This window comes from Theropithecus gelada, chromosome 6 (assembly GCF_003255815.1).
Source record: "Theropithecus gelada isolate Dixy chromosome 6, Tgel_1.0, whole genome shotgun sequence".
NCBI classification, from domain to species: domain Eukaryota; kingdom Metazoa; phylum Chordata; class Mammalia; order Primates; family Cercopithecidae; genus Theropithecus; species Theropithecus gelada.
The window spans coordinates 72,091,445-72,118,654 of NC_037673.1; the positions used below are offsets into that span (position 1 = coordinate 72,091,445).

Sequence of the window (27,210 nt, forward strand, 5' to 3'; positions counted from 1 at the left end):
GGCGCCACAAAGATTTGGGCCTGGCATCACCCAGAAGCTCAAGGAAGGGAGCGGATGAGCACTTTCTCCATTATACATAGTACTTGATTGTTCATGGAATACAAATTTAAATATAAATGAACTATATATAAATGCCATAATAAAAAGTATACGAAAGTGCTTTGGAAGTACAGATAAGAAAAGTGACACTTCTAGCCTGAGAATCAGGGAAGAATGGTCCTTCGAGGACTTGAAAGAAAAAATGGACAGAATTAAGGCAAAGATGTGAGGACTAGCTTTTCAGTCTGGGGCAGAGTGGAGATCGAGCACAGCAAGAGGTTTGGTTGGTGCCTATATCACAAACAAGGTTTAACAGGAAGTTGGATTAGCAATTGAGCCTTAAATGCCAGGCTAAAGATTTATGATTTATTATAGAAGCAGTGGAGTTAGTGGAGACGTTTTAGTGATGTATCCTAGCTGATATCTAAGGAAGATTAATCTGGCAGGACTTGTGAAGTAGAGGGTAGGCTGGCAGTGGAGAGAATACTTAGAAGGTAGAGGTGGGCTGAGTGTAGTGGCTCATGCCTGTAGTCCCAGCACTTTGGGAGGCTGAGCTAGGAAGATCACTTGAGACCAGGAGTTCAAGACCAGCCTGGGCAAGTGAGACTCCATCTCTGCAAAAAATAAAAAATAAAATTAGTTGGGTATGGTGGTGCATGCCTGTAGTCTTAGCTACTTGGGAGGCTGACACATTAGGATTGCTTGAGCCCAGGAGTTGGAGGCTGAAGTGAGCTATGATCAGGCCACTGCGCTTCAGCCAGATGACGAAGCAAGACCCCGTCTCTATTAAAGAAAAGAAAAAAGAAGGCAAAGGTGAAACTAAATAAAGAATCCTGGTGAGGGACCCTACAAAGATAGGATCAGTTGATGAGGCAGCCACCAGCATGAGAGTCAAAAGAGACCAAAGAATAAGAAATGATGTCAAATGTCAAGGATGGCAATACCACTCACAGAAACAGGGAAGATGGCGATTTAAAGAGCTTGAAGTAGCAATAAGGCAAATGGAAATGTCATTTTCCATAAAGAATTGTGATATCTTTTCTCCTGCATTAACGTTTTTTAAATACTGATAAAGTATTTTTAAAAATTACTAATGCTGACTGGCTCAGTGGCTCATGCCTGTAATCCTAGCACTTTGGGAGGCCGAGGCAGGCGGATCACCTGAGGTCAGGAGTTCAAGACCAGCCTGGCCAACATGGTGAAACCCCATCTCTACTAAAAATACAAAAATTAACTGGGCAGTGGTGGTGTAATCCCAGCTACTTGGGAGGCTGACCTGGGAGGCGGAGGTTGCAGTGAGCCAAGATAGCGCCACTGCATGCCTGTCTGGGTGATAAAGTGAGACTCAGTCTCAAAAAAAAAAAAAAAAACTAATGCTTTTGTAATGTTTGACCTTTGAAGCATATTTCTTAGGAGCTCAGAAATGGAGCTCCTTGCACTATGCATGTGTTGTCCGTGAAAACAGACGTTCTCTGTGATGGCTGTCCTTGTTCTCTAAGATGATTTCACTATTTATTTTGTAAGGTAAGCAGTAGAGTGACTTCTGATTTTTGACATGAGAAAATAAAGGAATGGGTCTAAGCAACTATTAAGGCTGCCCAGGCACAAAGCTATGAGATATATAAAATATAAGCCATCAGTGTTGTTGTAGTAGTAGTTAGCATGGTGAATAATAAGTATAATATTGCTTGGAGCAAAGCAAATGGTAAAAATCACAAGGATGAGGAGACTCGCCTTAACATACCACAACCATCTATGATCATATGCACTAAGTGTCCGGATGATGGCGGTGTAGCAGTAGATGATAAGCACAAATGGAATTAAAAATCCAAAGAATGCCAAGGAGATGAAGTAGTAGAGTTGGAAGGGAGACGAGGACTCGCATGTGTCGTGAACATCATGGCAGGTGGTGATGTCTGGCTGAACAAGATAATATTCCTGCTTCAGGATGAAAAATGGCAGCATATATAAGAAAACTGTTGCCCACACCAGTCCACATGTTACCAAGGCATAGGTGTGCTTGGGCAGGCCCCGGTAGGTGAAAGGATGGACGATAGCCAGGTAGCGATTGATGCTGATGCAGGCAAGGAGCAGAATGGAGCAGTACATGTTGCCATAGAAGATGACTGTGGTAGCCCGGCACAGGACCTCTCCAAATACCCAGTTGTTCCCATTGAGATGGTAAGCTATCTTAAAGGGCAATGTAACACAAAAAAGAAAATCTGCAATGGCCAGGTTGGTGTAGAATACGGTCGTACAGATGGATCTGGTCCTGAAGAAAAGCATCCACAGGGTTACGGCGTTGGCTGGGACACCAACTACAAACACCAGGAGGTAGATGGCAGGTATCAGTTTCGTACTTAAGGAGCTGGTCAGGTACCCCATGGTAGCATTTTTCACATGGAGATGTGAAGCACTTTCTTCAGGGCACTTAATTTTTACAGTAATGGTGGCTCCTGTCCAGCCTTCTAAGGCAGAAAAGGGGAACTCTTCAAAAGAATCTGGGGGAGCTCCACGAAAGGTCTTAATATGTAAGGTTGGCTTTGCCAAGTTGTTTGTATCATTTTCCATGCCTGTAATTGAAAGAAAGTATTAACATAAATTTATAGTTCAAGAAAAAAGAAAACAATGTGTTTAATTATTTATAAATAATTTCTGTGATTGTAGAATTTAAGATCACTTTTATTTTAAAAGTTATTATAGATTAGTCACTCAACAAGCATATATTTAATACATATCATATGCCCCAGAACAACACTGTCTCATGCAGAAACAAAAACTAAATGATCAGTCCTTGTGTGTGAGGTGTTTATAATACTATTGGAAGAAACAAAAAAGCCCATCAGAACATTATAGGCATGTTGACTATAAACTATATAGGCATTCAGACAATACTTAATAGATTCAGATGTTTGAGCAAAATGTCAAGGAAAAGATGAACTTGAGCAAAGATTAGCAAGGTTCATAAAAAGATGGAATTTAATGAGTAAGAATCTGCTGGTGATGAATGGGCTGAAGCATAATGTGGGCTATCATGGGTTCTGGGAATGCCAAATAAGTTGATTTAGCAAATTTTTATTGTATACTTATGTGTCAGTGGTGTAAAGTTTTAAATAAACTCCATTTCTATCTCTAAGTAATGCTACTAGTGTAGAAGATGCATAAAAATGCATTGTCTTATGCTAATAAGGTGCATCTGAGAAAGGAAATTTAAAGAGTGAGTGACAGCTAAATTCCTGAAGGGCCTCTAAACTGTCCTAAGAAATCATATGTCTATTCACAGATGCTGGGATTGCACACATAATTTTGAACAGAGGAATAACCATTGTGTTAGGCAGAATAATAGCACCCCCTAAGATTCTACCTGCTAATTCCTGGAACCTACAAGTATGTTTGTTCTTTTACCTAGCAAAAGGAATTTTGCAGATCTAACTTAGTTAAGGATCTTAGAATGAGATTTTCCTGGATTGTCTGGGTAGGTCATATATAATTGTAAGAGTCCATTTAAGGGGAAGGTAAGAGGGTCAAAGTCAGAGATTTGAAGATACTATGCTGCTGGCTTTGAAGATGGAAGAAAGGGTCATAAGCCAAGGAGTGCAGGCAGCTTCTAGAAGCTGAATAAAGCAAGATAGCTGAGTCTCTCCTAGAGCCTCCAGAATGAACCCAACTCCACCAACGGCCTTGATTTTAAGACCTCTGATCTCCAGAAATATAATCTGTTGTCTTAAGCCACTCAATTTGTAGTAATTTGATATAGCAGCAATAGGAAACTAATATAGCCATTATTGTGACTTGTTTTTAAGATGTCTTAGGTAATAGTTTAGAGAATAGATTGAAAAGGTAAGAAATTAGAGGCAAGGGGACCTGATTTGGAGGCTACTGTTATCATTCATAGCTCAGTGAGTTACTGAGCTAGAACAGTGGTCATGGAAAGGCAGAGGCGAATACATGAGACTCTGATGGCGGCTCAAAGGGACTTGGCATCTGATTGGCTTTGGGGTACAGTGAGGGAGAGGCAGGAAGAAATAATGACTCATGTTTCTACTCTAGATGACTTGGAGGGAGAGAATGCCATTAACTGAGTTGGAGGAAGAGACAAGGGGGCAGGATGGGGTAGAAGCTACAATCTGTTTTTAGTCTGACTGAGGATGAGTTGCTGGTGGAATATTAGTGTGTAAAACGTCCAGCAACTGGTTAGAAGACTAGATGTGGGTCCAAAATTCCAGGAGCCCAAATTAGAGGCATGGTTTATTGTAGTCTGCATGGAGGCTCTCGTTTAATTTAGTGGAAGTGGTTGAGATGGCCTAGGGAGAGTTATGAGAAGAAAGAATCCAAAGGTGGACTTTAGGGGTAATGACAGATTTTAAGGGAAGAGGAAATAAAGGAGGAAAAATCAGAAGATGAAATCGGTGTGAGGACCTAAGAAGTTGGAAATGAATTCTTTAAAAGATAGAAACACATCAACTATATGCTATCAATATTTGGTGTTACTTGGCATGTTGATGTTAATAATCCTAATTCCTGCAATTTCAAAAACAAAATCTTAAAGCTCAAACCTGAACATTTATTATTATATAACTTTTTGTAACCCTTTCACATGTATAGAAAATAGATTCTCTCAGATTTCTAATGTTACCTTTAAGATAGACTTCTATGCCAAATATAAACCTCATTCTTATGGATTTAAAATGCCAGTATTGGGCCATTGCATCTTGTCCCATGGCCTCAAAATTCCTCCATATTGAATGCTTGAAGTTAATGTTTAGTAACCTGTGTCTCATACAGAGCCAGTTTCTCTTCCTGCTTTAATCTCTAGCAGTTAGCTCCTGGGTGAAATGGAAACCCTCCAAGTAAACCTGAGATTGCACAAACTGAATTCATGGAGTAAAATAGAGGAGGTGTGGCCTCGTAACTTATGGTATGGAGGTGATCAGGTATCATTTAAGAAAAGGTAGATTAGGCCGGGCGCGGTGGCTCAAGCCTGTAATCCCAGCACTTTGGGAGGCCGAGACGGGCGGATCACGAGGTCAGGAGATCAAGACCATCTTGGCTAACACGGTGAAACCCCGTCTCTACTAAAAAATACAAAAAACTAGCCGGATGTGGTGGCGGGCGCCTGTAGTCCCAGCTGCTCGGGAGGCTGAGGCAGGAGAATGGCGTGAACCCGGGAGGCGGAGCTTGCAGTGAGCCGAGATCGTGCCATTGCACTCCAGCCTGGACGACAGAGCGAGACTCTGTCTCAAAAAAAAAAAAAAAAAGAAAGAAAGAAAGAAAAGGTAGATTAAAGAAAAGGAAAGAAAAATGTGGGAGGCAGCATTCTTCTGTGCCTGTATTTAGAGGTGATCTTTGAAGGTGTGTGTGACACGCAAACCCTTCTGCTCACTTTTGCATTTTGGAAAAGTTCTTGCATCTGACATTACCCAAAGAGAAGTGCCTTTAAAGATAGGCACAAAGGCCGGGCGCCGTGGCTCAAGCCTGTAATCCCAGCACTTTGGGAGGCCGAGGCGGGCGGATCACGAGGTCAGGAGATCGAGACCATCCTGGCTAACACGGTGAAACCCTGTCTCTACTAAAAAAAAAATACAAAAAACTAGCCAGGCGTGGTGGCGGGTGCCTGTAGTCCCAGCTACTCCGGAGGCTGAGGCAGGAGAATGGCTTAAACCCGGGAGGCGGAGCTTGCAGTGAGCTGAGATCCGGCCACAGCACTCCAGCCCGGGCGACAGAGCGAGACTCCGTCTCAAAAAAAAAAAAAAAGAAAAAAAAAAAAAAGATAGGCACAAAGTTAGAGAATGGTGGCTGAAGATCATGCCGTACAAGTTATTAGCCTGATTTTAAAAAGCTGTTAAAACCAAGTGTCTGTCCGTTTACAGAAAATTTCTGGGATTTAGCAAGACATCATGCCTCCAGACATGCCAAACAGTGCCTGTGTTTTGTGGAAAAGTTGATTTGATTCCATTTTCCAAGAGAATGCCAGATCTGGTTCCACTTAAATAAGTCTTTTATTCCTCAGAGCCTGGTTTTCCTTATGAATTGTACTCATTGTTAAATTTTTTTAATATATTTTAATTCTTCATAGAGGCTTCCATTGGGCATAATGTTTCCAAAATGTTTTTCTGTCTGGGAAAAGGCCTTGAAGAACTAATCCAAAGGGAATGAACTCCGGCCTCTCGAGGGTGTCCAAAGGAGAGAATACCGTGGTGGATTCATTCACAGTTTCTGTTTCTAGTTGAGCCAGTAAAGCCCCTTCCTCATCCATGTTTTCCGTTTATCACTAGAGACAGAAATTAAAAACCATGGCTTCAGGCTGCTAAAAGCCTAAAGCAAAACAAAAACACAACAAAATAAGGCAGGTTGGACAAGCTTGCTTCTTTCTTCCTTCACATTTCTCCCCCACCCCTATGGAAGAAAGCAAATTCACTGCCTCTTTGTTTCCTTCAGAGGCCCCCGTTTTCACCTCCATCAAACCCTACTAGTGTCTTGAAGGAACCACCCCCGAAAACCTTGTTTCTTTTGCAATTCTGCTTCTTAACATATTGGCCCATCTACTCCCAGAAAGAGCGTGCACTTACTGTATTCATAAATCCCACATGTGCTTACTGCTAATCACCACAGATTCTCTTAGAGCTCTCTGCAACAACTCAGGGATTCCAACTGTGAATATAAGCAATGTTCCTTTAGAAAGCATTATTTTCTGTTTTTGTTTCCCTTGCTATGTCCAGTCTTTGCCTCTCCCACTCCTAACAATGTTGACTGGAGTGTGTGACCTAATAAAAAGTGACAGGTACACACCTATCCCAAATTTGTTATTTTTGGAAAAAGCAGGAGGCTTCAGGCTAGCATTGTGATGGGTAAAGTGGAAAGTACATTCGAAGTTGGATAATAGTATTTGGGAGACCTTATTTCTAAAATTAAAAAATCATATATGAGGGTAGGGAGAACTCCCCACTGAAAGTCAAAAAAGGTCATTCATTTTGGAAATACTGACTTATTAGCATTGCCAGCTATTGAAAGCAGATGACTTCTTTCTGGCAATATTCTTGTTTCTCCCATTTATGTCTCATCAAGAGGTATAAATACAGGATATATTTTTTAATCCCTTGAAAAAGTGCCATCTTTGCTTAACCAGAAGAGAAAATTCTTACAAACACAAAACATCTTTCAAAATTGCTCCCTGACTTAATTGTAGACATCTAAAACCTTGAATATGCCACACATTTTTAAACATCAGGAGGGAACACTTAGTCTTTGACCAGGTTTGAATAGAGTGAATGAACTATAGATGTTCATTTCCATGGTTCTACCTTTTAATAATAAGATCAAACTGCCTTTGGGGTTTGCAGTTTGTGTGAGATGCAAAGAAAGCTAGGTTCAGTTGACTCTTAATTTGTAACAGGAACGCACGTCCCCATCCTACCCCCTGAGAAAATTGCTTACCGCTCTGACAAAAAGTGGGCAACAGAAGCAGGAGGCCAGCAGCTGCAAAGATGAGGGCTTTCATTTTGATGACCTGAGTCTCGTCTCTTGAACGTTATGAAACGTATACAATCATGGAGCACAATTTCACCTCAGTTCCATGTGTCAGCAGCAAATGGAAGCCTTGGTCTGTCTGTAGAAGTTTGCTCTGCTGTGCCGAGCAGGCAGGAAACTTGCACTGGTCCGCCGTAGGGAAAGGATGTAACCCACTCGATGCTTCAGTAAACAGGACTCAGGCCAAGCCTCTGAGTGTGTTACGTTATCCCTGGAGAAAGGCATTTAACTCTTACCCACCCCCAACAATCTATTCTGAATAGGTGCTGTAATTCTCCCCTAGTATATTTGCATTTAAAGAATGGCAGAAATTACCGCAGGCCTTTACAGAACTAAGCCAAAAACAGATGTTGAGCAGCAGTAAGTTTTGAATCTGTCCCATCTTTCATTTCTTATCCATTTTAAAAATGCAGTTCCAGAGTGTAATTTCTACTTAATAAATTATCCTTTCTTTTATCTTCCCAGCTATTTCAAATCTTAATTCTTAAACACCTTATATAATTATAAATTAATCATGGAAAACAAACATTTTTTAAGAAATTCAAACTGAGTGGTCAATTACTTTGAAAATTTTCCATCAATATCATATTGATTTGAATTTGTCATCAGTGCCTGGCCAGAACCTGGCTTTTGAGTGGTGGTGGTTTTTCTTTGCTGGGTGAGGATGAGGTTTGTTCGGGCCTTTTGGTTTTTTTTGGTTTTTTTTGAGTTTTTTTGCCTTATCTTGATGTGTTTTGAGCCATTCAATAACCCTTAGGGTCAGATAACTGGAGGAACCTCCCAAACAACACTGTTCAATTAAACTAAAATCATAGCACGTCATTAAAATGAGGAGAACTCCCTTTATTCCATGAGTGCTGATGAATAAGTCTACAATAAGATATTTTTAATAAGGGTAAAATATACATAACATAAAATTTACTATCTTAACCAGTATTAAGCATATGGTTCAGTAATGTTAAATACATTCACACTGTTGTACAACATATAAGCTTTTATGAATTGTTATATTCTGTAGAGTATGACTTAAATACAGTTTAAAAAATGCATTATAACAGATTTTTCTGTAGTAAATAAAACTTAAACTTGAAGACTTACCACCCCACTGCCTGCTCCTTACAAAATGCAGCAAGAATCAGAAAATACAAATTTCACATGAGACTTAAAGGCCAGGGATAAGCTAGGAAGAAATTGATCTGCGGAAACCTTTCAAATCTTGATTAAATTACATTAGACCAAGATTTTTACAAAGGTCAGTGTTTAATACTTCAACTACATAATATATGGTTATACAAACTGAGATTGAATGCTATTATATTGCAGAAATAAAAAACATAAAATATTGACAAAGGTTTTTTCTGTTTAATTAGAACTTTTCTGGGAGTTATCTAAATTCAGGAATTTATGACGATTTGCACATGGCCTGGTCATTTAATTCATTTTTAACTCTTCCGTTGAACCTGGCTGTTTAACTGAAGTGGAGGTGTGGCCGTCCCATAAATATACTATTATTTTCAGTCTTCTGGCGAACAACTGAAAAAGCAGACTTGGCCGGTCGCAGTGGCTCACGCCTGTAATCCCAGCACTTTGGGAGGCTGAGGTGGGGGGGATCACTCGAGGTCAGGAGTTCGAGACTGGCCTGACCAACATGGTGAAACCCCATCTCTACTAAAAATATAAAAATTAGCCAAGTGTGGTGGCAGGTGCCTGTAATCCCAGCTACTTGGGAGGCTGAGGCAGGAGAATAGCTTGACCCTGAGAGGCGGAGGTTGCAGTGAGTCAGCCTGGGTGACAGAGCAACACTCCATCTCAAAAATAAAATAAAATCAATAAATTAAGAAAAAACAGACTTTACATTGATAAGATTCAGCTTTTACTCTTGGTTTTACATTTAACTCTAGCAACCTTTAGTTCAATGTTTCATAATTTAAACTGTTGACTTAAATTCATCTGATTTGTAATTTCTCTCTTCAGTTTGGCTCATAAGACTAATACTTTAAGCTTTGAAGTAAGATTGTTACTGACTTCTCACCTGGGTAAAAATCTGTGTGGTGCATCTTCTACAGTGATAAGTTATGAAGGAAGGTAAATACCCTTCAAAAGAACTGAGACACATAAATGAACTCGTAGAGCTTAGTTTTTAGGCTATACCTGGGGAGTGTTGGGTTCTCTGAGATCTTGGAAACAGAGAAAAATTAGCTCCTGCTTCCTTGTCTCTTTTTTCCTCCTCTTGTCTTCCCCTTTCCACCCAGCTTCCTGTTTGAGCCTCCCCCATCCATTCTTAAAAGAAATGAAAAATCTTGCTGATGCTTCCATTGTAGTCTGCCACGTAGCTAGAGGTGATTGTGGAAGCAGGCACCAAGACTTCTCCAGAGGTCTCCTTTAGCCCAGATGTTGCAGGATGAAATAACAGTTACTTTATCTCATTTTCAGAGCCCTTTCCACATGTATTATCTCACGTTAGTCTCTGAGGAAAATAGTGTTAGAAGCCTGCCAGAGGAACCAGTGACTATTTCCTCTCCTTGCTGCCCCCATCCATCTTAAGTTTTAAATGACAGAGTCAGTGCCGGATCCATTACCTTTCATTCATCACAGTCTTGACTTAGGATTTAGAACATGACACTTACTCCTACACATAGGTAAAATGTTCCCATTTGTTAAATGTCACGTTTCCTGAAAATATCTCTGCTGATAATTATTTACTTGCCATCTCAGACAAGATTTTATAAAACACATTTGCTACCTAGAAGTTCCACTTAATATCTGTCAGGGCTGACTTTTGTAGCAGGACCATCAGAATCAACCCAAAGTTAAATATGAATATTTACCTATAATAGGAAAAATGCAATACATTTTCATTGCTGCTGTTGCTCCCTTTCTGAAGCTATCTTTAACTACTTAGTCTTTGCTCCCCCTGCAGCTCAACACCTTTACCATAGGTTAACCCTTTCTCACCTATGTCTGGATCATGTGTCTGCAGCATATATTGCCCTGATCACATTGTATTATAATTCTTTTTCCTTTTTTTTTTTTCTTTTTTTTTTTTTTTTTTTGTGAGACAAAGTCTCACTCTGTCGCCCAGGCTGGAGTTCAGTGGCCTGACCTTGGCTTACTGCAACCTCCACCTCCCAGGTTCAAGCAGTCCTCCCACCTCCCACCTTCCTCCCAAGTAGCTGGGACTACAGGCATGCACCACCACACCTGGCTAATTTTTGTATTTTTAGTAGAGATGGGGTTTCGCCATGTTGGCCAGGCTGGCCTCGAACTCCTGACCTCAAGTGATCCACCCCCGCTCAGCCTCCCAAAGTGCTGGGATTACAGGTGTAAGCCACCACACCCAGCTGTATGTCTTGACACATCTGTCTCTTACACTACATTGTTAGCTCCTTGAGGATAATCACCATGTTGTTTGTTTTTAATTTTTGTCTCTGTGTCTGATAAATATGGACGATCCCTGTGTTTCTCTCAAATTAAAAATATCCCATGGTACCCTAGGGCCCCTTGACACTTAGTTTGGGAACCACAGTGATTGATTGAGGGAGAGAGTGTTTGACTAGGGTAGCCCAGGAAGGCTTTTTGGAGTAGGTAGCATCTGAGTTGAGACCTGAATGGTAAGAAAAAGCCAACAGCCACGCTGTGAGGGTAGATAGAGTATTGTGGTCTGAAAGAGACTCGTGTGAAGGTCTAGAACAGGAAGGGGGAAGTAGAGGGGTGTGAGGTGCAGCCAGAGAGGCAGTAGGCAGGACCATGCTGTTGGAGCCCCACTGTCCCTGAGAAGGCACTTTGTGTTTCCTTCTAACTGCTGGGGGAAGCCTTTGGGGAAGGTTTAAGCAGAGGAGTGGTGCACTGAGCTATCCATTTTGAAGGGATCCTCTGGGCTTTCTATAAAGGGCCACTGTGGTGAGGGCAAGCTTAGATGCAGCAGAAGCTACTAGGGGACTAGTGCAGCTGTCCAGTTGGGAGATGATGGAGGGTTGGACTAAAGAGTGATGGGGAAGAAGCAGGAAGTGGTTGGGTTTGGGGTCTGCTTCATCAGGAGTGTATACAGTACATGGCAGAGCTGGGTAGTTGCTGATTAAGAATTTGTGGGAATTATGATTAAATGGCTCCTCAAAAGCAGTTATTAATTCTGTTTCCTCATCATTCACTGTTCTTTCTTTTTATTCTGTGACATTGTTCCCAGGACTCTGAGAGTGTTTCTAAAGTGCTTTGGCTGGATGAGATACAGCAAGCCGTCGACGAGGCCAATGTGGACGAGGACAGAGCAAAACAATGTAAGCCCTCACCTCCTTTGCTCTTGAAACTTGTCTTTTTGGATTTGGTTATGTGCCTGAAGTCATGCGATTTTTAATTTCTGGAAGATTTGGATTCTTACCAAGTTTTAGTTCTTGGACACATAATTATACCAAAATTAGTTGGTTGCCCTGTTGTCAGTGATTTGACTCTATCTCCAACAAAATTTAACAATGTTACTGAACAAAATCCAGAAGGTAAGAAATAGTTTTTAAGCTCTCAAATTGTATAATTGAATCAAATCCTTTATTTCTCTTGATTTTTAGAGAACTAGACCATTTCTACTTAATAGATGCCTTTTTCTCCTTTCCATGGCCTTTATCGTTACCAGGGTTTTCCATAGAAACAGAACCAATAGGAGACCTACGGAGTTGGCTAGCTGATCATGGTGCAACTAGAAGTGAAATAGACTGGCAGTCTACTCAGTTCTTACTTAATCTGTACAACTGGATCAGTTTTGACTCAAGCAAATAGAAGTCTACCTTGAATGGTAAAAAGAGTCATGAACCCTCAATCAATTCCCAGAATGGGGCCAGTTTACAAATCCAGAACCCCTCAAATGAAGGGAAGGCCAGGCCCCTTGAGGAAGAACTCAGCTACACTACCAAAAATGTATACTATTAGTCTTTCTTCCACCCCTCCCCCAAAGGGACCTATGGCCTTTTACCAGGGTGACTGTACTTAGGAGAAAGGATATAATCAGACTTTTGGGGATTAGTGGACACTTGCTCTGAACTGACACTAATTCCAAGAGACCCAAAACATAACTGTGGTCCACCAGTCAATGTAGGGGTTTATGGAGGTCAGGTGATCAATAGAATATTAGCTCAGATCCATCTCACAGTGGGTCCCTAAACCCCTTCTGTGGTTACTTCCCCAGTTCTGGAGTGCATAATTGGAATAGGTGTAATCAGCAACTGGCAGGATCCCCACATTGGTTCAAATGATAAAATTGTTTAACCCTCTATTTTTAAGGAAGAATAATATGAAAATTCACATGATAGTCTGAAATAGCTTCTAAATTGCTATACTCACATTCTCCATATATAAATTAAGATTCCTAAAAGTATATTTCATTAACCTGCCAACTCATGGCATAATTAGAATCTATTCTGTTGTATCAGGTCCGAGAAGGTTCTTAAGATGACTTTGTCTTCCTCCACAGATGGGCTTTTCAACCTCGGAAGCATCTGTGAGAAACATCGGGGCTTTATTTCCTTAGCTTAGAAAAATGTGTGTATTTCTCTAACCTGAACTTTTATTCCCTAAGGAACTTTGAAGTCTTTCCTTTCTAGCACGCCTTAAGAAAAAAAATAATAAAGTGGAGGTGTGTATATAAGAAATTTCAACTTAAATATAAAACTGAAGGAAGCCATAGTCTGAAGAGACACTTTTGAGAAATTCGATTGTAATTTAGACATTCAAATAGCCTAAAATGGTTATGATTTGTCTCTTAGAAATCAAACCAATTTAGAAGGTTGTTAAAATTTTCTTATATTCATTGTTCTTACATTTGGCCTGCAAATGTTAAGTTGATTCTGTTTTTCACATGGAGATTCATGGTACTATTGACTATAAAAGTAAGAGGTTTTCTCAAATGTATGATTTTGTACTCTGTACTTGCACATCTAAAATCCTATCTTTTCCCTCTGTCCTGTCCCTTAGAGGAGCTGATATACTTTCTTTTACTACATATAACAGCAAAAAAGATTTTCCAAAGTTAATACTACCTATGAGAGTTTTCTGACTTTCAACAAGAATTTAACCTTTTAAAAACATTAAATAGATTCTGGTCACACACTGTAAGCATCAAACACACTCTCAGATAATATGATAAATGAAAATGTGTTGGCCCAAATATGTTACCATCAGCAAAACTTAAAAGGGCAGAATAACTCAAGTCCCTTTCATTTTGGCCCAGTGTTCACATTCACTGGAGTATCTTGCTTGCTGAAAGTAGATTTGCCTCTACTTTTGATTCCTTAGAGCAATCTTTCTTTACCTTTTTCTCATTATGGCACCCTAAAGAATCTTTTTAGACAGTTTTTTCTCTAATCACTCCTTACCATGAAATTTTAGTGCCACAGATATATTGTATACCTGTTTAGGTGCCATATGTAGACCTGTACTTTATACATAAAGAGATTTTTTTCACTCTCTCCCTGCAGAAACCAATTTTTGCCCCGTTAGGGGTTATATCACCTCCACTGTGAATGTGTGCCTTAAGAGAGCCTGCTGGTGCATGGCTTAAGATGTAAAGCAAACATTTTTTGGATCTCTTAGGAGATTTATGGGAGGTTTCTTAATTTGTTCCTTGGCAGAAACATACCTGACTTTCTGGGGTGAAAGTCTATCTGATATCTGGTATCTGTAGCTATCTGGAACTTAGCTACAACTCACAGATTAAGGAAAAAAGCAATCAAAATAGATATCTCAAAGTAAGCACATTGAAGTTAATCTACTTTTTTCACTGAGGACCCCTCAGATAGACACTTTGCGCCTGTTGATTCTTTTCTTAGGCAAAACTCTGTTATCTTTGGTAGTTTCTTTTCCTGTTTGATTGTGACTCAGAGCACATCAGAAGCCACAAGTCACAAGGCAATAAAGTGCTTAAGCTGCCATAGGCAGGCACATCAATGTCAGTAAAAAGTGACAGCTGACAGTGAAGGAAGAAGGAAAAACTAAGAGGTATAGGAGTTATTAAGGCTATTTTGTGCAGGAGCCAGTAAGCCCAAACACCTCCATAGTCCTTGAAAATAACACCGGATTATAGCACAGCACAATTTTAATGACAAGAAGGACTCTTCTGGCAGCTCTCAGCAGACATTAAGCACCTACTTTATACCAGAGACTTTGGGTAAAATAAGGAGCAATAGCGACTGTCCTGTTAGGATTTTCTCTAAGGCATGTTTTAGAGTTTCGTCAAAAATGATTCTATTAAGATGAGAGCTGGTCCATAAAGGAATTAGCTTTAGTTATCTGGAAATTGACCTGTGAACCAGCACATCAATACTCAATGATAATATATGCAAGAAATGTGTGCCTTTTGTAATATCTTTTAAGGAAGATTGCATTTTATTGGGTTAGATGACACTGTCACATGTAGTTTATGTGATAATTTTTGTCATTTTCTTATTCCTTTGGCTATTCTCAGACCACAAACTTCTCAATTTCTGGTACTCTATTTTCTCTATCCTACAAAGCTTTCCAGAAGAAGAGGAAAGGGCAATGTCTACCTATTTCCTGTTAACCTCTATTGGCATAAGAACATACTGCCATACCTTTTGTTCAATAACCACTGGAGTTTGCCTGAGAAGTTCTCCTTTCATCTCTGTGTGCCCCTCCAGATTTGCATGACTTTGACTCCAGGTTGTTGAAAGTCAATCTCTGTTTCCCTTTCACCTTTAACCCTCATAGTACTCTGCACCTGTGAACATAATTTGATGAGAACAGATTGTAATTTAATATTTGTAGAGTTTGATGTACGTGTAAGAAAAAAAGAAAAAGTATCCATGTCTCCCTTCTCTTTTCATCAAGATGTTTTCCATGTAGGAAGTATTTTAACTTGGCTTCTTTTCATTTTCTGGTTCTACTTTTCTAACTCAGTGCATTTACTGGTTGTGAAAACGCTAGTCCTACTGATTGGGCATTCTTACCTGGAATTAAAGTGGGAAATAATTCACTAAGTTAACTTTCCTTAGGCAACCAAGAGTTTAACATGGTTTTGTTAATGAGGAGGGGTAGAAATTCACAATGGGATAAAATGCTAGTTAGGTCTAAAATGGTTCCAGAATTAAGTTTTAGGACTCTGTCACACATATCCACCAGCTCTGCCTTTCCAGAACTCTTGTTTAGGTTGTTTATGACAATATTGCTAAATATATTAGCACTATACAAGAGAATACCAGGATTTCCATCACTTAAAAAGCATTTTGCTTATCCTAAAGTAAACAAATGTCTTTGTAAAACTAGTTCTCAAATACATGTTAATGGCCTAGGTTAGAGCTACATATCTACTGTTGGTGTGTATTCACCCCATTTCATAGATTACTACAGCAAGCAAAACCTAGTGCCTTGATACCACGTATGAGTAACCAGGGAAGACTGTTGTTTTTAATAAACTGTACTCCCATGGTATCTAATTCTTCTTACGGACTAAACTGGTCAGTGAATTTGTGATTGTCTTGGGCATATGTGGTGAATATTCTCAAAGGGTAAAAATGTTTGATACTAATGCATTCCTAAAACGTCGAATTATATATTTGCATGCCTTGAAGTAAGTAGAAGATAACCATTAACAAGAAACTTCTTTTTTCAATTACCCAGGGGTTACTCTGGTGGTTGATGTTAATCAGTGTTTGGAAGGAAAAAAATCAAGTGATATTTTGTCTGTATTGAAGTCTTCCACTTCTAATGCAAATGACATAATCCCGGAGTGTGCTGACAAATACTATGATGCCCTTGTGAAGGCAAAAGAGCTCAAATCTGAAAGAGGTAAGTTGGTTTGTTACTTTAGCGCAAACTATTTTAAATATCATTTCTGTGGTATTATATTTTCTTAATTTTAAGACAAGTATTGCTTTCAAATTAATATTTCTGTAATTTTTTGTCATCTATGGCTAAGGAAATTAGGAAAAGTTTTAAATGTTTCTTTTTAGTTTTGGAAAGCTATGATGAGCTCAGTGGCAATATATGGATGGCATTAAGAAAATGTCATATTTGAGGAATCTGTGCCTTATACAAGTTATGCTTATTGATTCATTTATTCATATGGGTAGACCAGTGATATAAATAGATGTTTATACTAATATTTTCTCTCAATCCTTTGTGATTGTACAATATTAAATAGGGGTAAAGAGTAATTTTGAATATACGAAATAAAGTACAATGAGCCAGTCTGCAAGGGATCAGTGGGCAAACCTAGGCAATTAGTTATGCCTACTCAATCCAACGGCAGAACCTACATTGTTAGCTCTGGAAATAATCTTTGAGACTATACAGTTTGATACTCATTTTTCAGATTTGGAAATTCACATTGGTAAGATTTCAGACAGAGGAAAAGAATGGTAGACCCAAGGACAATTAATTTTTAATCTAGAATTCCTTTTAGTAGATTTTATTAAGCACCTACTATTTCCTAGTGTCAAGGATCAGGGTGGCTCTCAACTTCTAGGCTAGTGTTTATTTGTACCACATTGTAGGTCATCTACAGGATAGTATTCATCTTTAAGAAACTAGTGTGACAGCGTATGGCCTTAGAAGTAGAGCTTAAGTTAAAAAAAAAAAAACTTTTTTAGTCCAACTTGATGTTTGTCTAGTAGTACCCTATGTACTTGCTTTCAAGTTTCATATATTTCCAACTTGGAGATTCCACCTTAAAATTCAGTAAATTTTCTATTAATGAAATGACCACTCTCTTACTTGGCGTCTGGTCGCCCTTGAGTCCCTCTCTGTTCCATTCAGATCTCTTCATCAGGAATTACTATAGTGTCCCCTGTCTCATCCTTCATTGGGAAAGAATTGCATAATTGTATTAATGGGCTATCCTAATTTCAAATTCATCCTGGAAAAACTTAGTTTATCTTCTGTCTCCTAAACTTGCCTATTTCGTTTTCCATGTGTCATATTTGGGTGACTGTGGTCAAATCCCTTTGTATCCAATTCAGAAACCTAGGAAGTGCTTCAGATTCATTCTTCTGGGAAGAAAAAAAGGCAGCAAGACTTTTGTCAACTGAGATCGTATTGAATCTATAGATAACTTTGAGAAGTCTTGCCATCTTAACAATATTCTGATCCATGTACATGGGATGTCTTTCCTTTTAATCAAGTTTAAAACCCTTTCAACAATTTTTTGTAGTTTTCAGCATACAAGGCTTGCATTTGTTTCATTAAATTTATTCCTAAGTATTTTATCATTTTTATTCTATTGTAAATATTGTTTTTTAATTATATTTTGGGATTATTTATTGCTAGTTTATAGATACACAATTGACTTTTTATTGAGAAATAATTTATATGCCATAAAATTGTCCTTTTAAGGTATGTAATTAAGAGGTTTTTAGCATATTCACAAGGTTGTACATCCAACACCTCTAGTTAATTCCAGAACATTTTCATTACACCAAAACAAAACCCAGTACCTATTAGCAGTCAATCCCCATCACCCACTCCCCAGCCCCAGGCAACTACTAATCTACTTTCTGCCTTTGGCCTGTTTTGGACATTTCATGTAAACAATTATACAATACATAGCCTTTTGTGTCTGGCTTCTTTTACCTAGCATAATATTTTCAGAGTTCATTCATGTAGTATTTGTCAGTTTGTCCTTTTTAGGGGCTAATATTCCATTGTATGAGTATGCCACATTTTGTTTACCCAGTCATCAACTGATGGAACCTGTATCCTGTGCCACCCTCTCCCCCCAACCTCTGGCTATTCTGAATGAGACTGCTATGAACGTTCATGTCCGGGTTTTTTCGTGGGCATATCTTTTCATACAACTGATTTTTGTATATTGATCTTGTATCCTGCAACCTTGCTGAACTCATTCTAATCATTTTTAGTACATTTCTTGTGCTGCCATCTGCCTTAATAAATAAAGTTTCGTTGAAATCCAGCCACACATTAATTTATGTATGGTCTATGACTGCTTCCCTGCTGCAGTGGTAGTGCTGAGTGGTTGTTGCTGAGAGACCCACAGCCTGCAAAGCTGAAAATATTTGCCTTTTTTTTTACCAAGATGAAGTCTCGCTCTGTCACCCAGGCTGGAGTGCAGCAGGGCAATCTTGGCTCACTGCAACCTCCACCTCCTAGGTTCAAGCAATTCTCCTGTCTCAGCCTCCCAAGTATCTGGGATTACAGTTACATGCCAACATGCCTGGATCATTTTTGTATTTTTTAGTAGAGACGGGGTTTCACCATGTTGACCAGGTTGGTCTCGAACTCCTGACCTCAGGTGATCCACCTGCCTCGGCCTCCCAAAGTGCTGGAATTACAGGCATGAGCCACCGCACCCAGCCCCTACTCTCTGACTCTACTGAAAAAGTTTGCCGACTCCTGTTCTAGAAAGAAGAGCATCCCAAGCAATTAAAGACTGATTTTCACCTCCCAATAGAGCTATGAGCATTGTTTTCAGGCATGCACAGGATGATTTATTCTTATCTCTTTCACCTCTGGTTCTAGGATGGCTATCTTTTCCCAAACTAAAACATCCACCATTCGGTGGATGGATTACTCAGCCTTATAACTCAGTTTAACGCTTCTATATGTTCGCATATGATTTTGTCTGGAAGGCATCTAAAAAGTATGCCTCCTTGTGGAATGTTCATCACCTCTTAACTAACTGTTATCAGTCTTTTTTCTCGGTAACAACCCAACTATATTTCTTAGAAAAACTATTTGAAACCCATGCTGGAAAGTAGCTCTCCTCAGCCTCTTATCTAACTACATTCAAACTAGATGTGAAAAAGATAGGAATTCTTCTTGCCTATTACCTACTGACATCCTAACCCAAGTAAAGCCTTCTAATGCCATTCAGATCTCTTCATCAGGAATTACTGTAATGTCCCCTATCTCATCCTTCATTATGAAAGAATTACATAACTGTATTAATTAGCTATCCTAATTTCATATTCATCGTGGAAAAAACTTAGTTTATCTTCTCTCTCCTAAACTTGCCTGCTTCTTTTCCCATGTGTCATATTTGGGTGAGAGCTAAAAACAACAGAAAAATGTAAGAAGTTCTAACTTAGACTAAACTAAGTCAACTGCTATCAAGTGAGCTTTAGACTCATTGCCTTTCCAGATAAATCAAAGTTCAAGTGATTGGCTTTTAACCAACTAAGAAATTTTTTACTTCTCAGTTTAAGTGATGGGAGAAACATTTTCACCAGCTTTGCTTGCTTTCTTCCCTTCCCACTGAGTTGCCTTAAGAAGGGTGATTATTCTTCTGAAAACATTTATGAATCTGACAACTATTGATAATTGAAAATATCATAATTGCCTGGTCGTGGTGGTTCATGCCTATAATCCCAGCACTTTGGGCGGCTGAGGCGAGTGGATTGCTTGACCCCAGGAGTTTGAGAACAGCCTGGACAACATGGCAAAACCCATCTCTACAAAAAATACAAAAAATTAGCCAGTTTTGCATGATCCTGTGGTCCCAGCTACTCTGGAGGCTCATCTGAGCCTGGGGAAGTTAAGGCTGCAGTGAGCCTTGGTCAAACCACTGTTCTCCAGCCTGGGTAACAGAGTGAGACCCTGTCTCAAAAGCAAGAAAGAAAGGAAGGAAGGGAGGGGAGGGGAGGAAGAGGAAAGGGAAGGAAGAAAGAATAATAATTACTTGTAAACATCCTAACTTGACTGTACAATGTATTTTGTAGTAGACCCATGTTTCTAAACAGATGAACCAGCTGTCTGACTGCCCATTGAAAAGAGATACATCTCTCTTCCTGGGCATTGACAAACAGAAAGAACAGGTGAGGGGCATTTAAAGTCAAATGAAGCATTAACACATATTAAAGACCTTAAAGTTACCCCTGCTTAGTTATTTCAATGCATTTCAATATTTTGTGAAGAAATTCACTTGAACTTTGATTTACCTGAAAAGGTAATGAGTCTCCATCCTGGCTAACACGGTGAAACCCTGTCTCTACTAAAAAATACAAAAAACTAGCCGGGCGAAGTGGCGGGCGCCTGTGGTCCCAGCTACTCAGGAGGCTGAGGCAGGAGAATGGCGTGAACCCGGGAGGCGGAGCTTGCAGTGAGCTGAGATCCGGCCACCGCACTCCAGCCTGGGCGACAGAGCCAGACTCAGTCTCAAAAAAAAAAAAAAAAAAAAAAAGAAAAGAAAAGGTAATGAGTCTCATGCTCACTTGGTGCAGTTGACTTAGCTTAGTCTAAGTTAGAACTTTTTATCTTTTTCTGTTGTTTTTTGCTCTCAGGTCTGGGACCAGAATTGTAACCATTCAACAAAATAAACAGATTTCTAAATATGAAGTTTAGCCCATGGATTCATGAGGAGGAGATATTCTTGACCAATCAAAGTCATAACTACCATAGGTTTTTCTATCACCCCTCCCCCAAAATTAAGTTTCAAAAAAAATTTTTTTTCTCATTTTGTGTGGTTGTGTAGCACAAAATAAGTCAGAGGAACCAGGAATTTTCTTTTTCCCTACATTAGTTGACCTTTATGTTGTGCTTATGCCATTTTGTACTTTGAGTAACGTTGTCTCCAAAGGTTCTGCTTTGGTTGAATGCCAATCATTGGCCCTCCTTAAATAAGGGCCACAGTCCTTATGGGTATCTCCTTGTTGGAGAAATTGCAGGTAAACTTTGTAAGCAAAGAGGATCTTGCCGATTGGTCTCCTTTGTCTACATGTGTAGTTGTTTGCATCTACCTGGGACTTACAATTATTGTTTGCTTTTCCTTCTCTTTGACTGTTTTTGGCCAAACATGTTTTCATCATCCTCATGAAAGATTTAAGTTTCAGAGCTAGCCTTAGACATTTATGTCTCTTCCTTTTCCTTGGGTTAGCAGGCATCTGCCATTAAATACATCGAATTTATTCCATGTTAGTGGGTCATTTCTGATGCCTTTGACTGTCTGAAGGTTTGGTGAAAAACATATTCAAGTATTTTACATATTAAAGAAACTACGCTAATGTTTAAGGGTTCACTGTGTCTCTATAGAATTTAACAAACTTTTTTCTTTAGTGTCTAGTGAAGGTTCATGGCTCAAACTCAACCTGAATGAAAAATATGACTACTGTTACAACATTGATTCAAAAGAGGGTTCCTGGGTCATACCTGAATCATGCTTGTATAAAGAATCATGGCTCACAGGAAAAGAAATCGAGGTAGGAGGTTGGTGTTTGATGGATAACTGTACTGTATAAAGTTAAATTTGACTGGTTGTCTATTTCTGAATCATGGAAGTGATGAGAGGAACTAATTGATTTATCTGAAGGCTGGATATGTAATGAAGTCTTCATGAACTGCAGTTGAATGTGGCTGTATTGTTACTAATGTACAGAGTTTTTTCCATATTGGCTTAACAAAACCAAATAGAGCAGGGGGAAGAAATATTTCACTATTTATTTGGGATGGTAGATTATCCTAAGAAATCAATCTTAAGATTTTCCTTGACTTAATTAAGCTCAATTAATGATAATTCCTGGGTTGTCAATATTTAAAAGGTATTTCTTTCCCACCCATCTCAGCCTGCAACTTAACATTGTACCTTTCAAACCAATATGTCATTTTTTTCTACAAAGTGCTGGAGAGGGCATCTCTGCCACACATGGCCCCAGCCATCTCCAGGACAGCTTCAGAAGCAAAGAACAGAGTTGGGCAAAGAGCAGGATGGGTAAACATTAAATGTTTGCTTCTTCTGAGATGGTCATCTTAGCATGTTTTCATTGCTTAACATTTCTAGAGCTCTGGATGTACCCATGTCCAAATGTAAGTGCTAACATCACAATTGAGTGTATCTTATACTTGGCTTTCGATTAACTGACATGAAAATTAGCCATATGTCCATGTATTGCACTAACCGAGAGTTATACATGATACATTGAATTGGAATTTCTATTTAACTACTAAAGATCTCTTTTAACTAATCCTTGACCCATATTTGAAAGCTTTCTCCCAACAGATTTTACTTATTGAAAGTAATTTATCCCTTCTCTCGTCTCTTTTTAACCAAACTATATAGATAGTACCTGTTTGAGCTTCTTGTTAGGAGTAAAGAAATAGTGCATTAGTGAACATAGCATCGTTATTGACTATTAGGACATTTGTTAGTTTTTGTTTGTTTCTCTTTTTGGGAGTACATTTGTTATTTTAAATAAAGAAAGAAGAAACTCATTTAGAAAAGTCTGTATTAGGCGAAGCCCCATCTTTACTAAAAATACAAAAATTAGCTGGGCATGGTGGCGAGCACCTGTAATCCCAGCTACTTGGGAGGCTGAGTCAGGAGAATTGCTTGAACCCAGGAGGCGGAGGTTGCAGTGAGCCAAGATCGCACCACTGCACTCCAGCCTGGGCAATAAGAACTATACTCTGTCTCCAGGGGGGAAAAAAAAAAAAAAAAAAAAAAACCAGAAAAGTCTGCTTTAAAATCTCAGGTTCAGATGCTTTTTCTCATTGTAAACAAGACTAGCTGGAGTCTCAGGGGTCCTCCTGATTTCCCCATGTGCCTTGTCCATTGTAGTCCTAATTCTCTCCCAAATATTCAGCAATTTTTATATATACAGGAGCCCAGGGCTGAAGTATTTACAAAAAAAGATAACAAGAGCAAAGCTAGGAGAAAAAGTACAGCCAAAAGAGCTCTTTTCAGTTTCAGTTCTAGATCACTGAATTTCATTCATTTTTTAGTTGCCCCTCCCTACATAGAGGAACGAGAGAAGCACTTTGACAATAGATTATTTGTATAATCGTGGCTTTGTTAGAGCTGAATATTTTCTCGCAACACGGGCATAGAGGGACTAAATGCTTGGTGAAGATTTCCTGAAACAAAAGACTTAGCTATAAACAGGTAGTGAAGTAGATCTTGCCGAATGGCCTTCTCTGTGAGGTTCTTCTTTGCTTTGTCTGAGGTTGGTGGGCAGCCATGAAGAAACAAGAGGAGGTAAAGTCAGAGAAATGTGAAATTGGAATCAACCCTTGTAGCAAGATGTCTGAAACAAGTTATGGCCAAAAGTAACCTTTCCAACTGGTGTCCCTGCAAATACCCAAAGAATGTGTGGAATTGAGAATGAGGTCTCCTGAAACCATAAACATAGCCAAGTACCCCTCATTTATATAGAGTTTCACTTTCCAATATACTTTCACATCACTTTGATCCCTAAATTATCCTCTAAGTAGAGATAGAGCAAATATTCTCATCTTCTGTTTTTCTAAGTGAGGAAATTGGGGCACAGAGTAGGTGAAGCAGCTTGTACTAATTCTGCAATTTGGGTAGATTTTGTCAATTAACAGATTTATTTCCAGTGCTTCCAACTTCTAGTCTAGTATCTTTTCCACTTTTTCATTGTTTTTGACACAGTCACCAGTATCTCTGAGTGGTTTTGTCATGTGCCCATTGCTCTGGAATTAATAACCCAAGTTGGTGGCTTAAGAAACACATAGGTACTTTAAAAAGTGAGTAATGCTTCCCAGGGGGAATACTCTTGAAGTAATATTCACCAACATTGCTTTGGATTTAAAAACAAAAGTTCAACCCAAAGGATGTGAAACCTGCCGATAATGGATCCATGCATCGTAATATGTTTAAAGAGAAAATACTGATGATAATTAAGTTCTATCTTGGAAAAAAACAAGAACAAACATCTTACAGAATCATTAAAAGTCAACATCAAAGATATTGCAGTGTAGCAGTATCGCAGACAGAATCACCAATGCAGTATTTACTAAAACTTAGAGGAAAAAAACGTGATCTGAGTCTGACCAGTGCTACCAAAAATGCTTAATGACAAGAAGATAGTGAAGAACACAGTTTAGTGACTCATTTCAGATGTTCAGAGGTCGTACAAGTTTTAGGAAAATGACATTGTAGCAATGGATTATTAGTGCTAATTTTGAAGAAAAAAATGAAATTATAGACATGCTAAAAAATTATGTGCTATGGTTGAAAAGATGTATCAAACTATAAAGAAGCAGCATCGAAGATTTAAAATTTAGAATAAAAAATTGGTCATGTAGCATCCCAAGATATACCCCAGGTATAACTTTTTGTTATATCGAGCATCAGTCTGTTAAGATTATTAACCAGTGGAAGGTATAACACTGTTATAAAAAAGTTGTGTTTCTTCTAAACAACCTGAAGTTACCAGCTTTATGCAATGAATGCATACATATATGTCTTCTCTTAAAGATATGTATGCATCTTTTGTATGATTTCACTTTTAGCTCTTTGAGTTAACCAACCATTAATTTCAGTTGTACTAAATAAGAGTCATCAGCTATAGAAGTGACAGTCCAGTCTTTGCATCTCTCATCGGGCATAAAAGTAAACCCTGTTCATACCCCACGGGAAACTTTCTTATAACCCCCTTCTTCCTTTTTTCTCATTCTTCTAGATTTCTGCCATCTATCCTTAATAGCACTTATCTTGCCCCTCCCACCCCTTTTTCTTTTGCCCCAGAGCATCATTCTGAGTTTGGCTGCAGCTCATTACAGGGGTCTGCCTACTCTGGCCTGGGGAAGAAATGGGAAAGAAGTCTGAGGACCTTATGACCATTGCAGTCTTTTCCTTGGCAGCCCAAGGGAAGTGGGAGGTGATGCATGTTTTTACAGCGAGCACCCTTGTCCCTTTACATTCTGTGGAGATCAGGCCTCATGCCTCGTCCTTGCCAGCATCCTCCATACATCTCTGCTTCCAAATCCTGAGATCATTGAGCTTTATTCTCTTGCCACCTCAGCACCAAACTCGGAGATTCCAAAATCATATTGCTAGAAAGAAGCTAAGCCAGTTTCATCCCTCAGCTCTGCTTAAATTTGTTTTTAAACCAAGCCAAAAGGAGACATCCATATTGTTTTCTAAAAGATAAAATATCAGAAGCTATTCTATGTGTGCCTTTCAGCTGATGTGTGAAGTGTAACCATAAGAAATATCTCTTGCCAGGACATAATTGAGGAAGTCACAGTAGGTTACATTCGTGAGAATATATGGTCTGCTTCAGAAGAGATGCTTCTTCGCTTTCAAGCCACAAGTTCAGGACCCATCCTTAGGGAAGAGTTTGAAGCTAGAAAATCATTTTTGCATGAACAAGAAGAGAATGTGGTCAAAATACAGGTATGTGGATCACCTACCACTGTTTACAACAAACTGTCATATCACCTGAAAATGTTTTCTTTGATAATAGTCAACTACCAGCATTACTATAAACAAATCTGACTGCATATTTTTACATAATCAGTGCCCCTAGTCTACTTCACTAAGGCTTTAAAATGGAAAGCATTTTGATGATGAATGACTTAACCTGTGGTCTTCTAGAGAGTATTTAGGAGCACTGCAGATTTGCACAGATCCACCTGCTGCCAACTTAGTTGGACCCAAAGGGATATGCCTTGGATCAGAGTTGAAATCATACCTGGCTCGGGGACTTTACAATTTGGCTTTTTTGTGATTAGTGGATGTTGAGTGGCATCTTAGTTTCTGTGCTGTTCTAGCCTGAAAGAACAGAAGAACTAATGAAATAAACAGATTTAGCATCTCTAAGAATGTCTTCTTACCTTCTGTAATCTGTCACTCTTCATTTAGGCCTGCAGGAGAAACCTTCATTCCCAATTTTTTTGCTATAAATTGTTCTTAAGTTTGCATGACTTGTCCGAACTTTCTGATTGGCAGGAGAATTTGCCAGGTTTAGATGTTTCTCTTCTGTATTCCTGTAGTACCCCCTACCAGTCACCACACTGGTTTGTGAAAGGCTGTGAGTTTGTTCTTTTTATTGTGAGTTCAAAGGGGTATTGTTAACAACTGGTAAAGTCTGATGCTGATGGGTTTTTACTTTGAAGCTTCCTAAATTGAACGTTTTTCTGTGGAAGAGCTTCTTTTTTGTGTGGTCACTGGTGAACTCATCTGCTTTTCCCACCTAACTGTAATGTCCAAGGCAGAAAATGAATTTTACAAACATTTGTCTTCCTGTATCTTGCACATGATAGATGCTTACGTGTTTAAAATTTGCTTGGAGCTTAAGATATTATTAGCAAAGCAGAAATAATTAATTTTATAAAAGAAATTTCTACTATAAATCTGACACTCAAAGGATTTTTCTAGGTGGGCCAGTGAGTTTCCAATTTAGTTCTTTAAACAAATAGTAGACAGAACACACAGGAAGTGAACAAAAGCCTCAAAATTGTCATCTACACTGATGAGGCTCTAATTTTGCACAAATTTCACATGTCAGCCAATATAAAATTTGGACCCCACACTCCCCAGTCTTGGGGCACACAGCAGTGTTGCAGTTGGAAGGTATACTACAGAGCCCACCAGTACAGAATCCCTCTGTATTAGAAACCAGGGCTGAAGGATGAGAGAAATGGGGTAAGGACAAGAGCGATCATTTGGAGCCTTTTTCCTCCACCTCAGCAGAGGCGAAAGAATTGACGAAGCAGTCATCAAACCATGAAGTCACCTCACCATGCCTTTTTATCAGTCTTCTGACAATTTTCCAAAACAGAGGGCATGAAACCTAAAGGTAAGCCTACTTCACAGATGTGGACCAGAAGTGAATAATGCAGTCTATAGGAACCTGCTGACCCTTAAAACCAAGAGCCCATGAACCAAAAGGTGTCATGCTAATCTCATTCTCGCCAAAGTGGCTGGTTCACCTTCAAGTAGGAAAATGT

General features: G+C 39.1%; 2 protein-coding genes across 6 annotated transcripts in view; one reads left to right on the forward strand and one right to left on the reverse strand.

The window, feature by feature from the left end:
• The window catches only part of IQGAP2 (IQ motif containing GTPase activating protein 2), a 310,751-nt gene that overhangs the window by 217,650 nt on the left and 65,891 nt on the right, over positions 1-27,210 (forward strand). For 2 of the 4 annotated variants that reach the window (XM_025387819.1, XM_025387820.1), the window contains 4 exons: positions 11,750-11,840; positions 16,186-16,353; positions 21,574-21,716; positions 25,484-25,654. In XM_025387819.1, coding sequence (XP_025243604.1) covers positions 11,750-11,840; positions 16,186-16,353; positions 21,574-21,716; positions 25,484-25,654 — 573 coding nt within the window. The remainder of the gene's footprint in view (positions 1-11,749; positions 11,841-16,185; positions 16,354-21,573; positions 21,717-25,483; positions 25,655-27,210) is intronic. The other 2 variants (XM_025387821.1, XM_025387822.1) reach the window with 1 other exon arrangement.
• F2RL2 (coagulation factor II thrombin receptor like 2) lies at positions 812-7,743 on the reverse strand. Of its 2 annotated transcripts, none has more exons than XM_025387824.1 (2): positions 7,604-7,743; positions 812-2,612 (listed from the first exon to the last, which is right to left on the reverse strand). In XM_025387824.1, exon 2 carries the CDS (start codon positions 2,608-2,610, stop codon positions 1,552-1,554), a length of 1,059 nt encoding a protein of 352 aa, XP_025243609.1. In that variant the 5' UTR covers positions 2,611-2,612; positions 7,604-7,743; the 3' UTR covers positions 812-1,551. The 2 variants fall into 2 exon arrangements, with proteins under 2 accessions (XP_025243609.1, XP_025243608.1); XM_025387823.1 differs by having other exon boundaries at positions 7,474-7,743.

What these genes read in the sequence shown, in the direction of transcription:
- F2RL2 (XM_025387823.1), bottom strand. Translation starts at nt 7,537, where the DNA reads ATGAAAGCCCTCATCTTTGCAGCTGCTGGCCTCCTGCTTCTGTTGCCC. An exon ending in GCCCACTTTTTGTCAGAGCG is followed by an intron (nt 2,613 to 7,473) that starts GTAAGCAATTTT and finishes TTTCAATTACAG; the next exon opens with GCATGGAAAATGATACAAAC.